General features: G+C 42.0%; 1 protein-coding gene across 5 annotated transcripts; it reads right to left on the reverse strand.

Annotated features, from left to right (window-relative positions):
* Positions 1-1854: 1854 nt before the first annotated feature.
* ST7L (suppression of tumorigenicity 7 like) lies at positions 1855-23152 on the reverse strand. Of its 5 annotated transcripts, none has more exons than XM_074528305.1 (17): positions 22980-23152; positions 21315-21397; positions 20228-20387; positions 19683-19737; positions 19040-19155; positions 17111-17189; positions 16504-16658; positions 16284-16381; positions 15753-15867; positions 13937-14009; positions 13208-13310; positions 9962-10112; positions 9730-9822; positions 7011-7150; positions 6321-6423; positions 2614-2683; positions 1855-2383 (listed from the first exon to the last, which is right to left on the reverse strand). In XM_074528305.1, the coding sequence occupies exons 1-17, from the start codon at positions 23017-23019 to the stop codon at positions 2263-2265; spliced, it is 1755 nt and encodes a 584-aa protein (XP_074384406.1). In that variant the 5' UTR covers positions 23020-23152; the 3' UTR covers positions 1855-2262. The 5 variants fall into 5 exon arrangements, with proteins under 5 accessions (XP_074384406.1, XP_074384405.1, XP_074384408.1 ...); XM_074528304.1 differs by lacking the exon at positions 22980-23152 and adding an exon at positions 22690-22953; XM_074528307.1 differs by lacking the exon at positions 22980-23152 and adding an exon at positions 22718-22951.
* Between the last annotated feature and the right edge of the window lie 57 nt (positions 23153-23209).

Genomic DNA, 23209 nt, shown 5'->3' on the forward strand with positions numbered 1-23209 from the left:
AAAGCTTCACATTACATATAAACCAGCCGTTTGCACCTTGTTATTAATGGTCTCAACTATGACCTTTACACCCTGCCTTGCTCAGAGTCATGGATCTATGAGGCTTGGCACCCTCACAACAATTCCAGGATGAGGAGCAGGGAATAAACCTGCCTAGCCAGTGCTGGAGAGATGCAGGAAGGGAACTGGCCTGTGACAAATCTGGATGGAGAACCACCCCAGGGCCATCTCCATATGAATTTGTCCCCATAACCTCAGTGACCAAGGTGTCTGACAGCATGAAAAGTCCTTCTGCCACAGACATACATGCATAAAAGCTACTAACAGGCATCTATTCCAAATTTCAAAAATGAAGGACTCTCAGCATGGTAAATACCTGTCAGAGATTACTCCCCAGAATTCTGATGTGATTTATAACCCACACGAACTAGGGCTGCAATGAACAGACCTTGTTACCCTGAAATATTTATTAGACTGAACTGCCTCACCTCTGCCACATAAAGCCTTGTGGAAAAGCTATTGCCATCCCAATGGCTGTAAAGTCACCACAGTCCTTGTTTCAAAGAAGTTACATCAATATTCATCTTGTCCTGAGTAATAATCGTAATTTTGAATGTATATATACATACAGATGCATATGTGTATATATACACACACAATTTATATGGTATCACTGAGGTATGGGTCAGATGTCTGCTCCTAAGTGGCAAAGGAACACTTCCCAAAACCATGGACAATCCTGCATAGACAGCACTGCTTCCTAGGATTGCTGGCACTTCTAGAGACAGGAAGATTTTCATTACACAGCCTGCTGCCAGCTCTCCTTTCAGAACAAGCCCATCCCCTTTCTGTTACTGTTATGTCAAGGGAGGACAGTGAGAGAAAGCAGCTCTTGGGATGATACATGGGAGGCAGAGCTTCATTTATAACCCCACACAACTGCTGGAAAAGGTTCAACTTTAAAAAGCATTAGGCTGGTTACCTTATGGGCCCCTGCAGACCATGAAGTGAAATCACATGAACACAACAGGCCTATTAATCACCACAGTGATTCCAAGGTGAGAAACAGCCCCAGTGACCAACAGAAAAAAAAGTTGAGAAAATTACATTCTAGTAGTTAGGTAACTCTAAAAACACTGGTAGTATCTTTCTGTAGGGCCTCCCTTTTGATTCCTTGATGAATTCAAACAGTTAACCTGGATTTAAGTCCAGTCAACAGATATATCCAGTGGAGAGCAAACAATGGCATTTCCACCTAAGCAAGTATGTTTCCCTTCAGAGTTCTAAATAAACTACATTTACATGGGATGCAGAGGTGACTTTCTACTTCACAGAACTTGGTTTAAAAGGTAAAGAAGGATTTGAAAATAAGCAAAAAGAAAATTAATTAATTCTTCTTTTGCTCTAATGGGAGAGCAGAAATGGAAGTCACACCAATTACCTCAAACCACGTGGCTGCCACAGCCATTTTTTCACCTCTGCAGTAAACAAACCCTCAGGGCTGCTCTGCATGTGAAGCAAATCCTTTGAAGAGTTTTCCACATTTCCATTCTCTTCAAGTCTTCATAACAACACTGAAACTACTTTGGACTAACAGAACTTGAATGTTCAGGTCTCCCAACAGACTCCCCTGCAGATACCACAACACTTTGGGCAGTTTCAGAAGCCATCCTGTCTTTCAAAATGCCTTGTCTTGAAGAATAAAAGATGCAAATTAAATCTAAAGAAGTAATGTGAAATAGATGTTTACCATCTCCTTGAGTAATGCAAGCTCATACGATAGAGAAGAAACAAATCTTTGTTTGCACATTGTAATCTATATTTAACAGACACTTAAGAAGTCAACAAATTCAATGTGTTAAGTAGCAACCTTTTAATAAAGAAAGCAGAACCATACTTTGCTGTTAACAAATATTTTGAAAAAGGCTTATGAAATTAAATCTAAGCCAAGTATCTGGTGCATCTGCAGCTGAGAAGGAAGCATCAATACTCCAAACACCTGCTCAGTTTGTGTATTCTCCTTTCTTACAGAGGAAGTATGAGCTTCCAGTTGTCCAACTGATTTAGAGAGCAATAAACTATTGCTCAACAAGAACTATTTTCTTAGATGATTACAGATTAAGGCCAAAGGAGAAATTCATATGTTAAGCACCATGAGCATGGAAGCCGGTCAAGGATATCAGTTTGAAGAGCCCAGATTTCTTCCTTGGCTCCCACAGCTGGGGTTCAGCCAACCACCAAGTGGGGCTCATAAGAATAAAATCAAACTATCATGGAAAATACACGCCAGTCACACCAGTCAGCTGATGCCGGGGCTGGACAGCAGCAGGTCCTCAATGTGTCCCAGAGTGAAGATGAAGGGTGGAAGAAGAGTCCCAAAGCACTGGAAGTAACAGAACACAACCATAGATCAGCTCAGTTTCCAAACCAACTTCCTTCTGCAGACTCTAGGTATGAGCAAAAACCACCCTGCATCTTGCCCTCAGGGCAACACAATTCCAACCCCTTCGCTGCTGATGCCGTGAAACAGGCGTGCTGCAAACATCAGACATTAATGCAGACACAGAAGCAGCAGCAGCCTCTGGAAGGCCCAGCCCAGGCTCGTGCACTCACCCTGGGCGCAGTCCCTTCAGCTGGAAGCCAGAACACTGGGAGCACTCACTGGCCACAGCAGCCGCAGCACCTGGGCACAAACACAGGGTTAGGATGGCATTGCTCCACTCTGCCAGCTGCTCAGCACTGTGCCTTCAGGGCTCAGCACACCAGAGAGCACAGGACAGCGGATTTTCAGAGAATCACAGAACTCTTTAGGTTGGAAGGGACCTTAGAGATCACCAAATTTTTTCAATATTCAGGCATAGATTATTTACAGGTCACTGACCCAAATGGAACAGCCCATCCACCAAGACCAGTCTGTGCTTCCAGATGAGATCCATATTCTAGAAGCCATCTAAACAGTTCCAGAAGTAAGATTAGGCTAAAACAAATCATGCAAACTCCCCTGCACCTTCTCAACCCATCCCCCAGATATTCTGCTGGCACTCGGGTTATCCTTGTGCAAACCCTCAATTTGTGAGTTAGCAACAACACGACTCATTTACTTTGAAAGTTTTACTTTGGCCCTCCTGGCTTCTATCATAACCTCAAATATTACATTAAAAAGGCTTTTAAAACATAACATTCACAGCAGTGTAGGTGCTTTTCCTTGCAGTGGGCTTCTTCCCTGCCTGTTAGCGTGTGGCACCTTCACATTAAGTGCATGAGTTAAGATGTAGATTAGCAAGGCAAGAAACCTTTGCCCTTGGCATCGACACTCAGCTCTGACAGGAAACTTCAGGCTTTTTTTCCCTACCAAGTGTAGAACCACTCATTACACATTGGCAGGGAAGTGCTCATCTCCAAACTATACACATTTTCTCTTAGATAAGCAAAAGACTCAAGTGTTTATAAATATGAAAAGTTCAGCAGCTGGCTAAAAAGTTAATTCTCCAGTCTCACTTAATGAGCTTTGGGGAAAGTGGTAGGGGGATTTGTTCTTAAAGTAAAGCAGAGTGTCACATAAAGCAGGACTTGCCAGACACGGCTCTGCTTTGCCCTATTTTCTGTCCCTAGACGGCTGTCACAGACAAAATGGCAAGGAATCCTCCAACAGGGAGCTAGGGAACAGCCAGAATGAAGAATGTTTTCTCCTAATCTTGCAATCACAAAAATTAGCCAATTTTTAATTTAAATCCCATGACTTCTTTCTTTGTTGTGAAAGTATCAAGCAATCCATATAAAACCACTTTGGAACAGGGACTGTCTTAGGATTTTGTCCAATTCCCTGAAAAATAAAGTTGTTTTCAGTAGGATACAGCAGGAACATTGCTGCACTATTTTTTCAGTATTTTAATAATAATTTACACTGGTCTATTCCAGTAACATAAAGTTCTGATGTAAAAAATGGGATTGATCTGCTTGGCATTGTCCAGAGAAGCTGTGGCTGCCCCATGCCTGGAAGTGCCCAAGGCCAGGCTGGATGGAGCTTGGAGCACCCTGGGGTAGTGGAAGGAGGTGGAACTGGATGGGCTTTGAGGTCCCTTCCCACCAAACCATTCTGTGACTCTATGAAGGTAAGTTCATTGTTTTCAGGAACTTTTGAGATCTGTTTACAGTGCCTGCTATCACTCTGTGTCACTGGTGTTCTTCTTGGTGTGTTTGTATTACAGAAGGAACTGCGCACCCTCACTTTTGCAAGATGATATACATCCACCTAGTCCTCCATCTATGTAATTATTAAAAAATAAAAATTCATACTGAATGAAAAAACAATCAGACCCTTTTGTCTGCAATTTTGACATAAGCTATTTTATCTAGCAGCATTTTTCAGCTTCTTCAGACAGTTCAGATTATCGTCATTTGCATACCTTCCTACCTTCTGTCACTTACTGCAGCTACTTCAGAAACAGAGCTGTCTGATGATCAAGAACAGTGATTCTCCAAGAGATCAGAAATCTGAGTGAAATAAACAGTGAGGGCCAGGGAGCACCTGCTGGTACTGCAGCCCCTGTGGATCTTCTGCCACTGCCTGTCCCACTGTCCTCAGCAGCACCAACTCACACAGTTATCACGGAATCACAGAACAGTTTGGGTTCAAAGGGCCCTTAAAGATCACCTAATTCCACCACCTTGTCAAGGGCAGGGGCACCTTCCACCATCTGAGGCTGCTGCAAGCCCCCCCAAGCTGGCCTTGGACACTGCAGGGATTCGGCAGCCACGGCTGCTCTGGGCACGCTCACGGGCTCCGAGCGCATCAGCAAATGCCCAAGGCCGCGCCAGCAGCAGTCCCCGGCACCTGCAGAGCCCTGGGGCCGCAGCACAGCAGAAATCCCCGCGGCGCCGGCTCCCAGCGCCGCGGCCGCCGCGCCATCGCACTGTGTACATTGGAACTACTAAACGCTTCCTTGTGATTTTTGGCCACTTGGAATATTTTTAGCAATTTGCCAAGGTTTACCCTGTGATTTATTATGGAGGAAACAAACTCAAGCACTAACAAATGAAAATATGTAAACTCAGACTTTTCAAGTCCATAGAAAGGTATTCAACTTCTTAAACCGCTTCTGAGGCATTCAGCTTGCTGTGGATTCAACTGCTGGAAAAAGAGTTTGATTAAGAAGTAACTGAAATGTAATCTAAGGAGTCACTGCTTGGAGATTTACAGTGAAAGATTCCATATACACAATACTTTCCAATTGCCATTCCTAAAACTGTGTTCTAGGTTTCTTGGAAATTCAAGAGCTGGAAATACATTTTGCATTGCTTTTATCTACAGCCAAAGCACTCCAGAAATACCAGCTAGAACTTTATTATCTCAAGTTATTGTATTTAGTAAGTTAAAGAACAGTAAGATTAAAAATACTTGAAGCAATGAAATACATAGGAAAAAATAATTTTAAAAGCCTGAAGTACTGGAATTACTTGAAGATATAATGCTCAATATAACAAATAATAATTGCTTTATTAGAGTACGCTTGAGTGGAAAGGCTGGTATCATTAAATAGAAGATAATCTTCCATTTTTGGTATGAAAATTCAAACAGATGCTACTACTACAGACCTCCAGAAGACAAGAGAGTATGTATAAAGCGTTAGCAGTCATCAAAGCATTATCTGTAGTAAAACTATTGAAGATATCTACTAACGGAAATAGAATCACAGAATGGTTTGGGTTGGAAGGGACCTTTAAAGTCATCTAAGTTGTAGGACCCCTGTTTGCGAGCAATAAAAACAAAAATGTTACTTTGATGTTGAGTATCATTGTTTCTTACAAGTTCAAGAAACCCAGCAGAGAGAACTTCACCAAGCAATTCTCTGTTAGCATAACATTTGACCTTGTATCTCTTTGGAAATCACACAACTTTGCTAATGCAGCCCTTACAGAATTAATCAAACAAATAGTTAGCCCCTAGTTACTATGAACCCAGCCAATTATGAGCAGCACTGAAATTTGTCACTGGCATGTCCAACTACGTTTTCCAGCATAAAGACCAACACCACTGTGTGGAAATGAGGCCCCACTCTCCAACCTGCATGACTTGGACACCAGACTGGGCTCACCAGTAAAGCCAACACTCCTAGGAACAAAGTATTTTCAAAAAACAAAGGTTTTCCTCCTGGGTCTCCATTACCTGTTGCATTAAACCAGCCAGGATGCAAATGTCTTTTACCCTCTATTTTGACTAGCAAAGCCAGAATAAATGATTCCCTTAAGAGTTCAGAGCTCTTTATTTGCTACTCTGCTCTACTGCACGAGATCCACAGTTCAGTAAAGGCCAAACTTACTGCTTGGAGAAGTTTGAGAAGCTGGAACTGGAAGCTGCCTATTCACTTTGTTCCTCAGCTTCCAGAACCCAGGGAAACATGACGAGGTTACAGACAGCAGATGCTAACAAATAAGTAAGGGAAAGAAACCCTAAGAATAGATATACAACCACTGACTGAGCTCCTGAAAAGTTAAGTAACAGCTAAACTCAGTTCTGAATCTGGTTTGAAGTCACCAGTTACTTTACCTGTTCTCATCCATTCCACTTACATCATGCTATGGCTTTTCAATGCTCACAAGAGACCTGTTTCCTGCAGCTGAGTCTTTTACTCATTCTGCTCTTAATCTCCACTCAACAAATTAATTTTTGAGGCTCTCCCACTGTAGTTGTGCACTTCCACAAGGATAAAATCCATACTCACCACAGTGCTCTGTGGAAAAATTTCTCTGGTGCTGAAATGCTGCTCTCTAACCATGACAGAGCAAATCAAAGCCATGGTATGTAACAGTAATAGTTAATCACTTGCCAAAGTAGACATTTTGTCCAAATTTCAACATGTGTTTGTCACTACCAAGATTCTTATAAAAGCAGATAAAATAATTTATGCTCCACAAGCATGAGACTGACTAGAGGCTACTTTGCCCTGGACCTCAAAATTCCCAAAAACCCACAAGATACCTTAGCAAGCCCCGTGATACACAGTACTTACAGCTTTTGCAAAAATGACCATCAGCTCAGGGAACTGGTGGGTAAGTAGGGCCAGCATGGCTGAAAAGGAACACAGGCCTGCTGTGAAATGGATGAAAAAGGGAAGTTCCTTCTGGGGGTAGACAGAGACTTCGTGAAATGCTGAAAGGAAGAAATGAAGAATGTTGACATTTGATAATCAAGAACTGCATTCTGAATTATTTATAGCCTTGTAACTCATTTCTGAACTTTCAGAAGGAAAGACTCCAGCTGCACATCTTAGGTTCCAGCACTTAACTTCTTAAAAATTTTTCCCCTACATCACATGCTTGTTTTCATTATGAAGAGTCTTCACATATTTGTTCTCATTATTAGTATTCTCTTCCCAGGCTTCTTTTTCACTCGCATGGGCTTTATTTTTGAAGTATTTAATCAGGCTCAGTTTTTAGTACCTACTTTTCTAACAGGACAGAGGAAACACCAGTAAAGTTCACAAGTTGTCAAAATTACCTGAACCAAATAAACAGTTCAGGTGTTTTCAACTCTCTAGAGCTCTAATCCTGTTACCTGGAAAGAACAACACATCTCCACACCCCATAAGAAGCTGAGCAAGTACAAAACAACCACCATGCTGCATACACATTTATTTCCTAGTACTTCTTGAAGACTTCTGGTTGTGGACTACAGTAAATCTGTTCAGAGCAGCTGACAGAGCAGACCTCAAAGAAAACAGTGCCAGGACGGGGTTATAAATTCTGTACATAGCAGCTCCTTGCAATTTCCAATTTCTGGTAACAGAATCCAAAGCAGGTGATTAGCCAGGCTAAGGGTGGCATGTGGAGCTTTCAGCACTCACAACACTACTACTGGTCACTCGCCGAGGACCTGCTGGCTGAATTTGCAATTACTGGCTCTGGATACCTCCAGCTCTGATTTCTATCTAATGATTTCAGAAAATTTTTAAATGAAGAAAAAATAGTTTCTATAGACATAAGTAATCATAAAAGGACTGCCCTTCTTGACAAGCTGTTTTTAAAATCTAACACAAACCTCAAATTATAAATGAGCCTTTTTTTGTAAAATGAGAAAATACAATTGTATTCTTTCTTAAACTGAAGTCTGTGGAGGAAAGAGACACTTTACCTTCCCAGTTACTGCTTCTGAATGCTAACATACTAAAGCACCATTAGGAGAGTAAACCCAGCAAAAGTGTCTTGTGCTCTTGCAATTCATTAATGGCAAAGTGCTCAGGGTTTGTTTTGGTTTTAATCATATGATTTTGGGGCACAATTACATAGACTATTTGGAGATCCAGGTCTAACATCCATCAGAGATGTTAATGGTACCCAGAGATTTATATTATATAGAAACTCACCTTATTTCTAAAACATGGAGCAATAAAATTTAGTAAAGTGCTTAAAAAATAGCAATTAATTCTTTTTGCAGTAGCTTTTCCTACGTTGGGAAATTAAAATCAAATTCAAGATAGGTAAAGACAACTAAAGCTAATTCTATTCGTTCACAGACATTTGAGAAGCGTTACTCATCAGACCAATCCAGGTTTTTTGAATCAATGGTTTGGTCAACATTATTTTAAATAGATAATTTTTTTAAAAATTAAGTGTCAAGATTTCTCGAAGAAGTACTCCAATAAAAGTGTTAAGATTATTTTATTTATAGGTAGCTCTATATTTAAAACAAAACAGGAATGCGTGAGTGATCCTGTTGAAATATCTGCATGTGTTGGTGTTTAATTATGCTGGGAAGTCTACAATTTAGGGTTAGTTGCTAACCAAGGAATTCCTTGTGCAATATCCTGCATAAGTGAGAAATGAGTAATTTAAAGCAGTCTGGGGGCAAATTTAAATTACACATTTTAAATATAACTTCAGGCTTTTAAATAGAAACACGTCTGTGCAGTTTTCCTTTCCACAGCTGTGGTCTCTGAAGGGCTGCTGGTGCTTTAGCAGTAGCCCTTTCCAGTCCCAGGGGAATTGTGTTTCTTCAAGATATAGAAGTTCAACCCCAAAGGAATTCAATTAAGATGTATAATTAACAGCTCAATTCTAATCTAAATTAATGTTATTTTCCTAAATATCATGACTACAGGCAGTAATGATATAGTCTATTTGTAGAAAAAAAACATGTAAGCCCATCACTGCATAAAATAACGTTGAAGCAAAGAGCAGCTAGAAAAGATTTTTCAGTATCAAATGTCAGTATAAATCCATAGAAATACATGTAGAAAAAGTTCCAGGAGGCAGCCAGCAGGTCAATACAGACCACCAAATTAATGAGAGAAAGCAATACATCTTCTACGAAGCTACATGTTACCCAAAGATTCTCTGTAACATCACAGACAGGTTTTACTGGACACCCAGTGCAGGACTGGAACCATGGATTGACTCCTTGCTACAATCAAATCCATGAATTCTTTTAAAAGCAATTTTTAACAAATGGTCAACTTAGTTATTCTCAAGGTTGGCCAGACTCAGTCTGAATGTACCACACACAGATTTAATCTCTGAAGGACTTAGGTTATTACTGCATCTAGCTGACATTTACCACACACACAAGTCAAGTGCTTCAGGATCTGCTGGGAGGGACATCAACAAATAGCTGAATCCCCTTCACAGGAAGCTCAAACTAAAAAAGTCACAGTAAGGTAAATACAAAATACCACAAACTGAACACGTTCTTAGCCTGTGTTTTATTATCATTACTGCTTAGAAACCACTTACTTGGCAACAGTTCTCTGTCTGCTGTTTCTGTGCAGCTCGGGTAGGGATAGAAAAGATGTCCTTTCTCTAATGGGTATGGAATCATCCTAAATGCTGCAAAAAGGGTGAGTGATATTAGATCTGAATCCAATCAGGCAACCAGCTTCTCACAAAGAGAACCAATCATGTCTGAGGGGGGTAAAGGCAGAGAGACTAGTCTACTGTACAGAAAAGAATAAGAGGAGATACTTACTGCCTTCCCATGTGCAGTGCAGCAGATTGAGAGCCCCTTCTATCCTCTTCCAGTGCTGGAGGTGAAAAAAAGCATATGCTACTGCCTCACTGTCCCCTCGCTTCAGAATGTGCTCTGGAGGCAGCACTAGGCTCTTCATTTCTAGTAAATACTGAAAGGAAAAATGGACAGTACACCTGCTTACATGGAATGGTCCAAAACCTTTGATTGGTGAAACATAATTGATCATTTTAGGCGTAACTGGGCGCACAAGGGGCCAGGGCCAGCTTCTGTCACACAGCAGCCAGGCTGCACTAAGTGAGAAATGAAAAGCAGCAAAACACACTCCCTGTGTGTGTGACTCTTAAATTAGGCTTTCACACACACCAAAAAAAAAATCAAGAAAAACCATACAGCTTCAATAAGACAAAAATACATTCTTGTGGAACAAACATTAAGTATAATGCTGCAGGTGCTACACCAATGAGGGATAAATTTAGGCTGATAAAAAACCCCAAACCAGCAGTATCTTTGCTCATTACTTCATCACTGAAAGTTTCAATGTACGTGGTCGAGGACTTGTTAGCTCTGAAGTATGAACAGCAAACCTGAAAGTGTCAGCGTGCTAACCAAAAGAAGAATAATAAACCAAACCCAGGAAAATCTTTCATGTGGCCTTACTGGGCTACCACAAAGTATCTTTGACTTCAGATTTTTTCAATTTCAGCCCTCTTCCTCCATCAGCAGAAAATAGGATGCTCAGAGGGGTCAAAGAACAAAAAGATTAATCATTTCCTATTTCTTTGCAACACAGAACATGCACTTTTTTAATATATCACATTTTCTCATGTTACACTAAAAAAGTCAGGTATTCATTTGAACTTAGCTTTTAAAAACAGATGACTGCTTTTTACAAGAATGAAATGACAGTTTCAGCTCTAGTATTTACCTGTGAGCTGTCCTCTCCTACCATATAGTGTCTCATTCAATAACAGCCAAAGTTAACCCACATCTTTGATCAACGTAGCTGGCAATTCCTTGGAGCGTCCCCCAAAGTGTAAGAATGCAGCTAACTCACCGATTTATTTCAGCAGATGCCATAAACTATGAGATTATTTACTAATCCAGTTTGAGGACTTAACTTTTCCCATTCAGACTCTTCAAGGAATGTAGGAGGGGTTGTGCCCCAGCCAAATAAAGCACATTTGCTGCCTGGCTAGGTTCTTCTCTCAGTGCCTTGGGCCTGCACTCCAGAGGGTAATATTCTTGCTAATCCTCTCTAATCCTCTTCATTTTTTTTTTTAACACAGTAAAGGATCACTCACACAGCACTGCTGTGGGAAAATGGTCTCAAATATCTGACCCCTGACCCAATCCTCATGCTCTCCACAGTGCCCACTTTTCCATTATGCTAACTGGGAATATAAACCCAGCAGTGGTGGTGAAGCTCCACTGAAAGTATTGCCACAACACACCAATGCTCAGCTCCAGGCTTTGGCTCGCCCTGAGCCCATGTTACCACATAAACAGAAGAATTCCAGTCTGGCAGGTTTTCACATCCATGTTTATGCATAAATCAGGGAAGGTGTCAGTACTGAAGGTGTTTCAGTACTGAACTGAAAGTTTGAAGTCTTTATACACAATAAAAATCTCTAAGATATTCAGAAGATGACTGCAAAAGACTGTTTCATAAAGTACCACAATGCAGTTACAGATTTCTAATTTGAAATGGCTTAAGAGGACCACTTTTCTAGTTGGTTCTAACTTTCCAAACAAGCCCCAATCTTGTAAAAGCAGGACAAAGAGAAACAATTTATTTTCCTCATGCAAAGTGTTCTGAACAAAGACAATCACTTTCATCCAATGTGCGAACAGAGGGATTTCCTGCTTTACACAATCCTTTTTAGTCAGTGGGATAGAACAGAGTAGAAATTCAAAGATCAGATTTTCTTCTCCCTCTGTGATCCACTAGGCAAGCTGCTTCACTTCTCTGCCCTTATTCACTTGTTTGCTCTGACCATAAACATTTCAGAGCTCTAAACAGCCTGCACCAGTAAAATTCTGCTCTGTCATGTAACCAATCGGTGCCTCAAGGCAATGTTGTAATAAAAAATCCATGAAGAATGGATAGATGTACAATTAGAAGAGAAAATCAAGTTACTGAAACCTGGAATCAGTTTCTGCATGTGTCTGCAGAACTACAGATCATATTTTAACAACAGCCTGTTTGAAAAGATCTCTGACTTCTTTAAAAAGGTATATGAGGCTCCAGAAGCAAATGGAGGACACCCAAAACAAAAGAACTTTTAGATAATGATAATGCATTATAATCTTCTGCCCCTAAAGGCAGAGGCTAAAGAAAAATCTGTCTGAGACTGTCTGAAATGAACTTGCTACGCTCTTGATCAGTCATGCAAAGAAGCAGCAATTTCTCCCAGCAATTAGCTTCCTCTGTGCACATTCTATTGGATTGGACAGGCAGACAGAACGGAGCGGCCGGATCATTCCAGCCTCCCCAGCAGCAGCCACTGGGGCTCCATCATCATTTGCAGAGGATTAGACCCTGCACTGAGCCAGCCTCCTGCTTCAAGGTTCATACTGCTAGCATCCCTGGTACAGTCAAAAGCAATGCAAGACTTTATTTTCACCCAATGTTCTGTGCAATCTGTGTTTTGATCCCAGACATTAAATTACAGCCTGTGGTGATACAGACTCCTAATCTTGTTTACACGTGGATGAAGAAAATAAGTGTCTGCAGATCTCTCAATAACCATGGAGCCATGGTTGGAAGCCCAGCAGAATGAAAGGGTTTGGAATACTAGAGTGATTATTGTTTGGAGAACTTAATTTGGCTTTCGGGACTTGGAAGCACGGTCCTGGAATGAGATATCTTTAAGGTCCCTTCCAACACAAACCATTCTGTGATTATTTTATGACACTAAATATCTACATTTATATTTATTAATGTTCACCCTTATTGAGAGTAAAGGGCCTTCAGGAATACATATTATTGGAATTTCCAATGAGTTAGGAAATTTGAAGTTTAAATTTTTGTGCAAAAAACCCTGTTTGAACTATTATTTAAAAAAAAATCTGGCCACAAAATATTATATAAATACTAATGTTTTTAACAACTCCATAGTGGGAGTTATAACCAAATTCAAGAAAATATAGGGCTAGAAAGGCTCCAATAACAAAGTTACATTATAATACAGAAATTTTCAGAATACATTACAAGTGGTCCAGTAGGAAATAAAATACTCTTACCTTTGGAACATGAGGGTTAAATTCCACAGCTCTGTGAATTGCTTCCACAGCATTAATTTCTGCTGTACTAAGTCCTCTCCTGGAGGCAGTTTCTGGGGAGAACCTGAAGGGAAAAACCCACCTTGAACAAAAGTAATAAATAATAAAAGCTAACCAGGTGTTTATTTGCACTGCAAGCTTAAGAGTTCATTAAAAATTGGCTGATTTATCAAGAAAGATAAACAAACCCCTCTAGGAGAAAAATGTTCCTGTTAAGTCAGGTATCTTGACTGCTACCCATGACATATGACACGTGAAAATTCATGCTGATCCTGACTTTCAGCTCCCTGTTCCAGCATCACCTACAGGGAGGTGGGGCTGGGATCAGACCACGGTGAAATGCCAGCATCAACTACCACAAATATCCAAAACACAAATCCCAAGCAAAACACTGAAAATAGAATTTACACAAAAGCACTTGGCCAACACACAGGCTTGTGAAAAACATCCTTCCCTGTACTAACTTCATGGATGCTTAAAAGTAGTTTTAGGCATAACGAGGCATTTAAAAAAGACTAAAAAATTTAAATAATCCTAAAGACTAAATAATTTAAATAATCAAAGCAAAGATTTCTTTACAGATTAAAAGTAATTTTAAAACATAAAGGATTGAGACCATTTTCCTTCATATTTTACATCAAACCCAAGATACAGGAACAAACCATTGTTTTCACACATGTCCTTGCTTACCTTTCTGAAACAGCTCTGGCTTTTAGCAGAGCTGCTGTGTAACATATTGCTGCTGATTTGGGAAGACTGATATCTGTGATAAAATAAAATAATTAAGCTGTAAGATTCCAAGGCAATACAAACATTTTAAACCCACATCCCTTGAGTTAAAGATTTTTCCTTGGGTATGGGAGACAATGAATTTGACATCTGGAACATTTCAGCTGTGATTAGAAACTTTGAATTTCTTTTTTCTGACAGTCACCAGTCAATCTCAGATTGAAAACTCAAAGTTGTATTTAGGTGAGAGTCACCTTTTGTTTCTAAACCAACACACTGAAACAGAATCCAAGGAGAAATATGCATATAAATACACTCAAGAACAGAATGTACTTCCTGCATTAACCCACAAAGATCTAAAGCAACCTTCTGATCTTTACTTAATTTTGCAACTGTACATTAACACAGTTTTGTACAATACTGAGAGACTGACCAGAAGCTGACTGCAAAAAATTACATGACAGACAGGTAGATGAATTTTAACAAAAACGCGATTTCCGTTCTCTTGCAGTTCCATGGGGGAAAATTCTGTTACTTGTAGCTTTGTAGCATATCTGAAGCCAAGTCTGAGCTGACAATTACAGATTAGAAGGTTAGCACTCCACAGTGCAAGTTTACTTTAAAAGCAGACAAAGTCTGGGGTCTAATTCCCAAGTACCATGTTGTGTATAGTCAGATGGTTCTTGCTTTTTTTTGTAAATCCCATCCTGGGCCTGTCCATCACTTACTACAAGCCTGGCTGTTGTGTCAAGCCAAACACAGGGGTGCTGCAGGGAGTTTGAAGCTCGTACTCATTTTTCCAGATGGTCAGAAAAAAATCAGCAATGCTGCTTTCTTAAGAAAGTGTCACAATTCCTGGTGTTAACAGAAAGAATCACTGGGCAAAGTGCAAATGGTTTTCATAAACTAAAAAGAATCCACCCAGAAGAGGATCAAGGAATGGGAGCAGGGTGCTAGGCTGGCCATGTACAAGTGGCACAGGATTTGGGCAAAAATATTATACTTTTGATTCCCTGAGGTGATAAAGAATTGGCATAAGAGAGAACTCAACAACTTCTGACAATAACTGTCATAAAATACTGCTATGTCCCCTCCATTCCAAAGGTGATTTAAGGCCCTGCTTTGACAGCAGCCTTTTGTACACTCATGAAGCGAGCACTATCCAGGTGGCAAAACTGAGGGCAATAAAAAATAAGTATATACTTTATTAACTTCTATTTAGACTTGCACAATATCTGAAACCTACTAATCAAGACAGAAAGTGAAAGCAAGCAACACCATTTGATGCACACCACTAATCTCCAGCAGCAGCATGTTTGCACACTGCTAATCTCTGACAAACCACCTCAGTATTACAGAAGCACAAGGCCAAGCCTGGAAGATGACAAAAAGGAAAATGACCTTTTCCAGCTTATTTACATCAATTACTTACAGGGCTATGTGCTGGCTGAAAAAGGCTGATGAATTTAGGCATATCCAGGGATGTAGAAGAGATTAATTAAAATAATACTTGAATTGAAGCAAGGATTTCTTTACAGATTAGCAGTAACTTAAAAACACAGAAAGTAATTCATATGCAATTTAGTTTGCCTAAATTTGACCTCAGCAGTCAAAAGGAGAACTTGACCTGCACTCCACAAGCACCTATTTGTTACTGAAGGGAGTCTGCTCACCTTGCTGAGGTCATGGTCACTCCTGCCTGTGGACAGACATCCCCTGCCCATCTCACTTATTCTCTTATTCAAAAACACACACATTTCCAACAGGCATCACTTACCATCATACTTGGCTAAAACTGCCTGGACATCTGCATAAGCCTGTAACTCCAGAAGGGCCTCTAGGAGGTTTTCATGGATATTCAGCATACTGAGAAGTGGAAACTCTTTCATCAACTGCAAATCAGTAAAGAGAAAGAAATTACATGTAGAATTACAGTTGAATAATTGAAATACTTAAGAGAAATCAGTACAATAATCTAGGGCTTTTTCACGTCCTTTTGTCTCAGAGTGTTAGAGACTGGCACGGAAGCAGTGTGAAAAGAACTGCATCATTTCATAAAATCACAGAATGGTTTGGGTCGGAAACAATCAAAGCTCATCTCATTCCAGCCCCCTGCCATAGCAGAAGGACGGGGACATCTCCTACAACACCAGGTTACAGAATGCCCCATTCAATCATGTGCGAACCCATGGGAAAATAATTCAATGAGATTAATTATGATGCCTAGAAATGAACTTAAACCCATCAATTAGAACAATGTGATTGAAAACAATTTTTAACTCAGTTAGCTTTTTTTACTTTTACTTACATCTCTCATCATTTTTACTGCTTCTCGTATTCTGCCAAGTTTCCTGGCACACATAGCTAGTCTCCTTTTCACATACACCAATACATTGGTATCTCTTCCTGATTACAAAGACAAAAAGAATTAGTCTATCAGTTTCAATCTTCGCCTCTCCTGATTATAACTTTATTTTTACATTTCTGCTCACACAAACCCAGGAGTTCATGTGATTCAAAGTCCTTACTCAGCTGTGCTTCATGCTGGGGGCTCTGGGAATGGCAATTCTGAGATTTTTTGTAAATCATTTCTCCTGCTTTCAGAGCCTGCTTGAAATATTTCTCAGCATCCACAATAGTTGTTGCTTCTTCCTCAGCCAGGAGGACATATGCAGTAGCACAACTGAAATAAGAGAAATAACAAGACAGCATAGCAAAGCGTATCACAGCTAAGGGTGAAATTCTTTGGTTTATGCTACAGAGTATTTTTAATTCCTTTACAGGAGTGGCATCTGTGAATTCCAAATACAGTTGTACCATGATACCATCCCTGAAATACATGATCTTATATCCAATTAGGACTGCTCCATAACTGAAAATGATTTCTCATTTGTTATTGCCACTAACACAGCGATTTAAGAAAAAAAGCTGCACAAAAGATGTTTTTAGTAGAAGAGTTCAATATTCCAGGGCAATTTACAGCCCCATGTGCAAGTCCCAGTCTGAAGAGTCCCCCTCAAGCATTCAGAACTTTGCTGTAAGGGAATTATTAGATGAAGAAACTGATAGTGTGCTCAGTATCCTTCCACTCAGTCCTTCACACCAGAAATACAGCAACTGAATGTACAAACTTACTCATTGTTCAACTCCAGAGCTTGATACGCTGCTTTAATGCGGGCCTGCGGGTTCCTCTCTCGCCACGCTTTCTGCATAACTGTGGAAAACACGCAGAAAGGGTGTGAGGGACATGGACACCTGTGAAAGACCTGGGAGCCAGCAGAGGCAACACTGGCTGCATGGAGCCAGCCCTAATTAACATGCCCTTCCAGTCTGAAAATTCCTGTTTGCTGTATGATTGTTATAAGGAAGAACAAACATGTGTTTGAATTTCAGCCTGTTCCTACCATAAGCACCAAATTCTTGCAACAGCTCATTACAGCCCAAATTTAGTTTAAGAAAGCAACACCACCAGGAAGATTCCTCACTGACCATTTCAGAACTCCTACACGGAGCACAGACGCAGCTTACATAACCAGGCAGATGTACAATTTCTAAATTGCTACAGATTTTTGGAAACGTTTCCCAAGACTTGTTGAAAGCTTGGCAGAAGCAATTGTTAAACACAGGTTCTTGCACAGACCTGCAAGGAACTTTAATTTAAGCTTTCAAACAGAACTTCAAAGGAAACAGTGATGGAGTAAGTGGTGTCTTGCACAGGTAGAGTTTTATACTAAAATATTAAGCAGCTGTGGCTGCCCCTGGATCCCTGGAAGTGTCCAAGGCCAGACTGGACAATGGGGCTTGGAGCACCTGGGATAGTGGAAGGTGTCCCTGCCAAGGCAGGGGGTGGAGCTGGGTGAGCTTTAAGGTCCCCTCCAGCCGAAAATATTCTGGGATTCTGTTCCATGATTATTTTTCGACAACTGTCAGATCATGAAGGGTTAACAGTTTATTTTTAAATTTACAAAGCACATTTGAGTGGCATCACAAGGTGAAGCCAATTCAAGATATACATTTATCAGCTTATTTGGTTTGGGAACAAGTAAAAAGGGTGAAATCCATTCAGAAGTGTCCTTTGAACTACAACTTGAATTCAAAATTATTTCAGTGCAATGACTCTAAACCCTTCCTACCATGCTTCCATTCGGTAAAACTGGAAAACACAAACTGAAAACCAGCTTCAAGGAAAACAACACATTCAGAGCTACCATTTTCTATGCAGGATTATTAACTTTCACACTAAAACCAGTCCTGAAAGAACTCCAAAACCTTACATTCATGGAGTTCTATATCTGGCCTATCTCAAGGACGATAAGAAAACTGAAGAATCTATACATGTTTCTTTTGGAACAAAACCTCCTGCTGTCCAGCAAGAATAACGTGGAAAAATATTTGAGTTTTCTTTCGGAAACAAAATATTAGTCTTGGCTCCGCAAGCGAGACAATTCACTCCCTTTTGTGAAATAAAAACACATCTTTCATATCAAACATGTCACAGCCAGCTGACAAGGAACACCTCTGGAATGTGACAAATTGACAATAATTCACACCCACTCTGACAATAACCAGGTAAAGAACATTTTCTGCACTGAACATGTGGAACACAAGGAAAAAAATCTGGAGACTGCACTACTCATTACTAAGGTTTAAATGAGACCACATTTTGGCTGTTGAGGTTTGCAATATTGTGTTAATTATTTGAAATGTGTGAGATCTTAAAAAAATATCAGGACTGTGACAGCACTAAAGCTGTAGAGAATGCACAATGTAAAACAACATCTTTCCACTAAATTTCACTAAACACTAAATTTCAAGGGGCTTGGAGCAGCCTGGTCTAGTGGAAGGTGTCCTTGCCCATGGCAGGGGGTGGAACTGGATGGGCCTTAAGACCCCTCCCAACCCAAACCACTCTATGATCCCCAACATCTATTAAACCTCTTTGTTAGTTGAGAAAGGTTGTAGTTTCATGAAATATTTGACAAAAACTTGCATTACTTTCAAGTTCACCAAAAACACACCCTTGACCCTGTCCAAGATTTCCACACCTTACACACACATCAGTACCTGTGTCTGAAGGCCGAAGGGCATCTGTGTCACATGTGAAAAAGGTCTGATGATCTTGAGCAGACAAATTCATGTCATAGTAAGTAAGAGGCTCCTTCCCAGTCACCCACATGTACCTAAAAGAACACACTTCAGTAAGAGGCATTCATAGCAATTAGCAATGCTGATATCAAGGCGATATCTGCTGTGCCTAGTGCAGAAAATCTGTAATAAAAGACTAAAGCTTCTAATAGAAAGTTTCAAGTGCTACTGTTCAATAACCTGTAAAGTTCTAAACAACTTGGGAACTGGCTTCCTAGAAAGCAGCTTCTCCCATGAAGTAACACTAGGAGACTTACAATATAGTTTAATAAAAGAGAATTTAGATTGATAATCACTGTCTCAACCTCTGAATAAAGGGGTTTTTTTTCCTGCTTTACTCTCAGAAAGCCCTGATGTTACAGTAATATTTTTGTTCTTAACATTGAAACTGCCAAAGCTTGGCTTGGTGCCTTTAAAACACAGGATTGGTATCAATCACCCCTATAATCTCGCAGGTCTCCAGCTGTCTCCTGACATTACCAGTGCAAGCTCTGTGAAGAAGTCATGTGCATGCCCCTGATTAAATTTAAAAATATGCAGTGGAAAGCAAGAAAATTAATACCTGCTATACTCTGCCCCTCTGAAAAGATTGAGAGGATTTCGCCACACTTTGCACTCTGAGGAATAACAAAATAAAGTATTTTTTAAATTAAAAGCACAGGAAATACTACCTTGACATTAAAATGCAGTAATGCAAATCAGTTGTGTTTTCAAAACCTCCTTTAATTTTATTATTAGGCAATCCTCATCTTCATAAACTTCTGCTATTCTATAAATATTTTTGCTCCCCAACATTGCTGGGGTACAAAAGCACAGAGCAAAAAGATTAAGCAATTCATGTACACTCATGCAATATTTATCTTTAGAACAGTAAACAACCAATGTTATTGAAACAGTTTTAGCTAAATGTATAACATTTTCTAAATCATATCTTTAACAATGAATGGTTTAGAGTGAAAAAACATTATTATTTAGTTTATTTTTAGCACTACTAACAAAACACCTTGTAAGATGTAGGCTTTGTGAAAGCCTAAGTACAAGCGCTTTAAAGCTATTAAAAGCCCCCTCAAAGCTTAGGGAAAGCTCCTGGGACACATCAGGAATCACCTGGCATGTTCTGCCGGCTGCTCTCATTCTCCCCGGCCGAGAAGGCTGCTGGGGCTGGGGGGCTGCCCTCTGCACCCCCGATGAGGGGCCTCAGGTGGCTCACAGAAACCTGCTCGATGAAAGATGTGCCGTATTTTCGGAAGTGCCACCACTCAAACACCTGTCACAGGAGAAAAAGGCACCAGAAAGCTCCTTAAGTGACAGCTTCCCAGCAAACAGGAGGGACAAAGAGCGTTCACAGCGAGTCCATCCCCCTGCCAATGATCAGGGGTGGAACTTATCTCCACACAGAGTAACACCAATGATCTAGTTTGGCCTGCCTTGTCATGCAGGATCACTCACATAAACATGAAAGAGATTGGAAAAAAACAGCAATATTTTAGTCAAGTGTTATGTTGCTCCCTCCCAAAGTCATTAGGGTAACTCCAAAACCCTTTCAGAAGTACCTGTATAGGGAAACTGTGAACAGAGGCAAAAAAACATTATATCTTCTTTTCTGGTGAGGATATTTCAAGCTGCAGCCCTACCTGCAGTACCAAATTTGTAGTATTCAACACAGGTGTATTTTTTTCATTTCACAAAAATAATCTAAAAGACTAAAGGATAAAATGGCCCATTAAACTGAGATGTTCTGCTAACCAGAGCAAGTCTAACAAAGAGACAAGACTAAGTTAACAGCAATTACAGTCACTTAGCAGAAATTCTGGGCCAAAAATATTACTATCTCTTTTTGAAGCTATTAAAATACGTACATATCACAATCCCTCAAGGACTAGAGCAAACTGTCAGCCCTGGACCAGCGTGGATCCTGAGCCTGTCTGCTCTCTCTGGTGAGCAGTGACAGGAAGCAGGGAGCAGCTGGAGCTGTGCAGGGCAGGTAAATCATTCCAGAATTCCACACAAGTTATCTTCTCAGACTCATACAGCCCCAACACACAACACAGCGAAAGCGCTGCAACGATACATCAGAGAAGTTCCTTCCCAGCACAAAGGCACCCTCTAGAGTCTGATATTCACTCCCTCTACCCCTCATAAAGTCATCTGAGAGGTGCTAAAGTTGTTTAAAAAAAAAGAAGTGGCTACTTACAAATATCAGTCCAGATATAAAAGATGAAGTTACTGTCAGGGCAAAGTAGAATTTTGGAGTCAAAGTGCTTAAGAACACGGTCACTGTTAAGAGAAACAAAACCAAAGACTTAATAAGTAGAATTGAAAAAGATAAATAGCTTGTCTATTAAAGAATGCCCAATATCATGCAAATACATAGTACACTACAGCCCTAGCAGCTTTATAATGCTTTACTTTTAGGGGAACCCTTACCATGTATTATTTTGTTTGGATCTACCTGTGACAGCCAATTTTTTATATCCCAACAAAAAAAAAAAATCACTGCACATTTCTAGACAGAGCATCTTACAGTTTCACCCATACAGTGGCTGGTGGACCACAAGAAGCCAATTTAATATATTATTTCATTTTAAGACAAAATCATTCTGTTCTAATACAGGTTTATATACAGTGCTAACAAACGTTTTCCACGTTCTCCCTCCTGCTATTGAGAGCACAATGCAGAGAACGCTGTTATCCAGTGGTGCTCTGGCCATGGTCTGGACTCACACTGCACATCAGCCAGTCACCTGCCACCAGCGCAGGCTGGACAGGGACAGGGCAGGGCTCCAGCCTGACAGAGCCCCAGGTGGGAGCACGCAGCAGCACCGGGGCAGTGCCTTGGCTGCTTTCAGCTGCCCCAGGACCGCCCAGTCCTCGGCCGTGTCCCTAACCCTGGGGTTTGGGGACAAGCTCGGTGTGCCGCTGACCGAAGGTGGGATGCACGACCTGCCTGTAGGCACGGCTGGGACACACTCACAGAACCAGAATATCAATTAGTTTGGAAATGACCTTATTGAGTCCAACCAGTGACCATTTTCCACCTTGCCAACAAGACCAGATCACTGAGTGCCAGGTCCTGTTCTTCCCTGGGTACCATGATGGGTGGGGACTCCATCATCTCCCTGGGCAGCCAATTCCAAAGCCTGACCAATCTTGCCATTAAGAAACTCCCCCAGATGTCCAACCTGAACTTCCCCTGGCACAGCTGGCGGTCCTGTCCTGCTCCCTGGAGCACAGCCGGACCTGGGGCTGTCCCCTCCTGTCAGGAGCTGTGCAGAGTCACAAGGTCCCCCTGAGCCTCCTTTTCTCCAGGCTGAGCCCCTTCCCAGCTCCCTCAGCCGCTCCTGAGGCTCCAGACCCGTTTCCTTCTCTGGACAGACTCCAGCCCCGCAACGTTGCTCCCGAGCGGGTCCCAGACGCGCGCACGGCAGGTGCGGAGCCGCACAGTCCCGCACAGCGGGACAGTCCCTGCCCGGTGCCGCTGGACCGCCGTCACAGCCCGGACACAGCTGGGGACTCCACGGGCAGGGTCCGCCTCCCCCCGGCGCGCCGCTCCCCCCTGCCGCCCTCACCGGCCGCCAGGCCGTCCCGGAGCCGCACCGGCACCCGCAGCACCGCGTACAGGAGCCCGAGCCCGGCAGCCGCGGCCAGGAGCCCGCGGGCCCAGGGTGTCGCAGCCCGCCGCCGCAGCTGCTCCCAGCGCCGGAACGCCGAGGCCGCCCCGGGGCACGGCGGCCCCCGGCCGCTCGCACCGCCGCCGCTGCCGCTGCCCTCCGCCATCACCGCTGGCGGGGCACGCCGGGACAGGGGCGGGACAGCACCGGGGCGGGGCTCCGCCAGCGCGGGGAGCCCGCTCACCGACCCCGTCCCTGCTGCTCCAGGGGGAAACGCGGAATGATCATCCTCCACACCCCAGCTGGGATGCCCGGAGGCTCCGGGGCGCGGCAGGTCCGCCGCCGCCGTGCTCCCGGTAGCGAGAAACGTGCCCGTTCCTGGGATGGTGCCAGCACGGCGTCTGCCCACAGCTAATATGGCGGCAGCCGCGCTTCCGGTCTACGGCTCCCGGCCGTCTCAGCCCACGGGGCACGCCGG

The sequence above is a fragment of the Zonotrichia albicollis genome, chromosome 28, assembly GCF_047830755.1.
Source record: "Zonotrichia albicollis isolate bZonAlb1 chromosome 28, bZonAlb1.hap1, whole genome shotgun sequence".
NCBI classification, from domain to species: domain Eukaryota; kingdom Metazoa; phylum Chordata; class Aves; order Passeriformes; family Passerellidae; genus Zonotrichia; species Zonotrichia albicollis.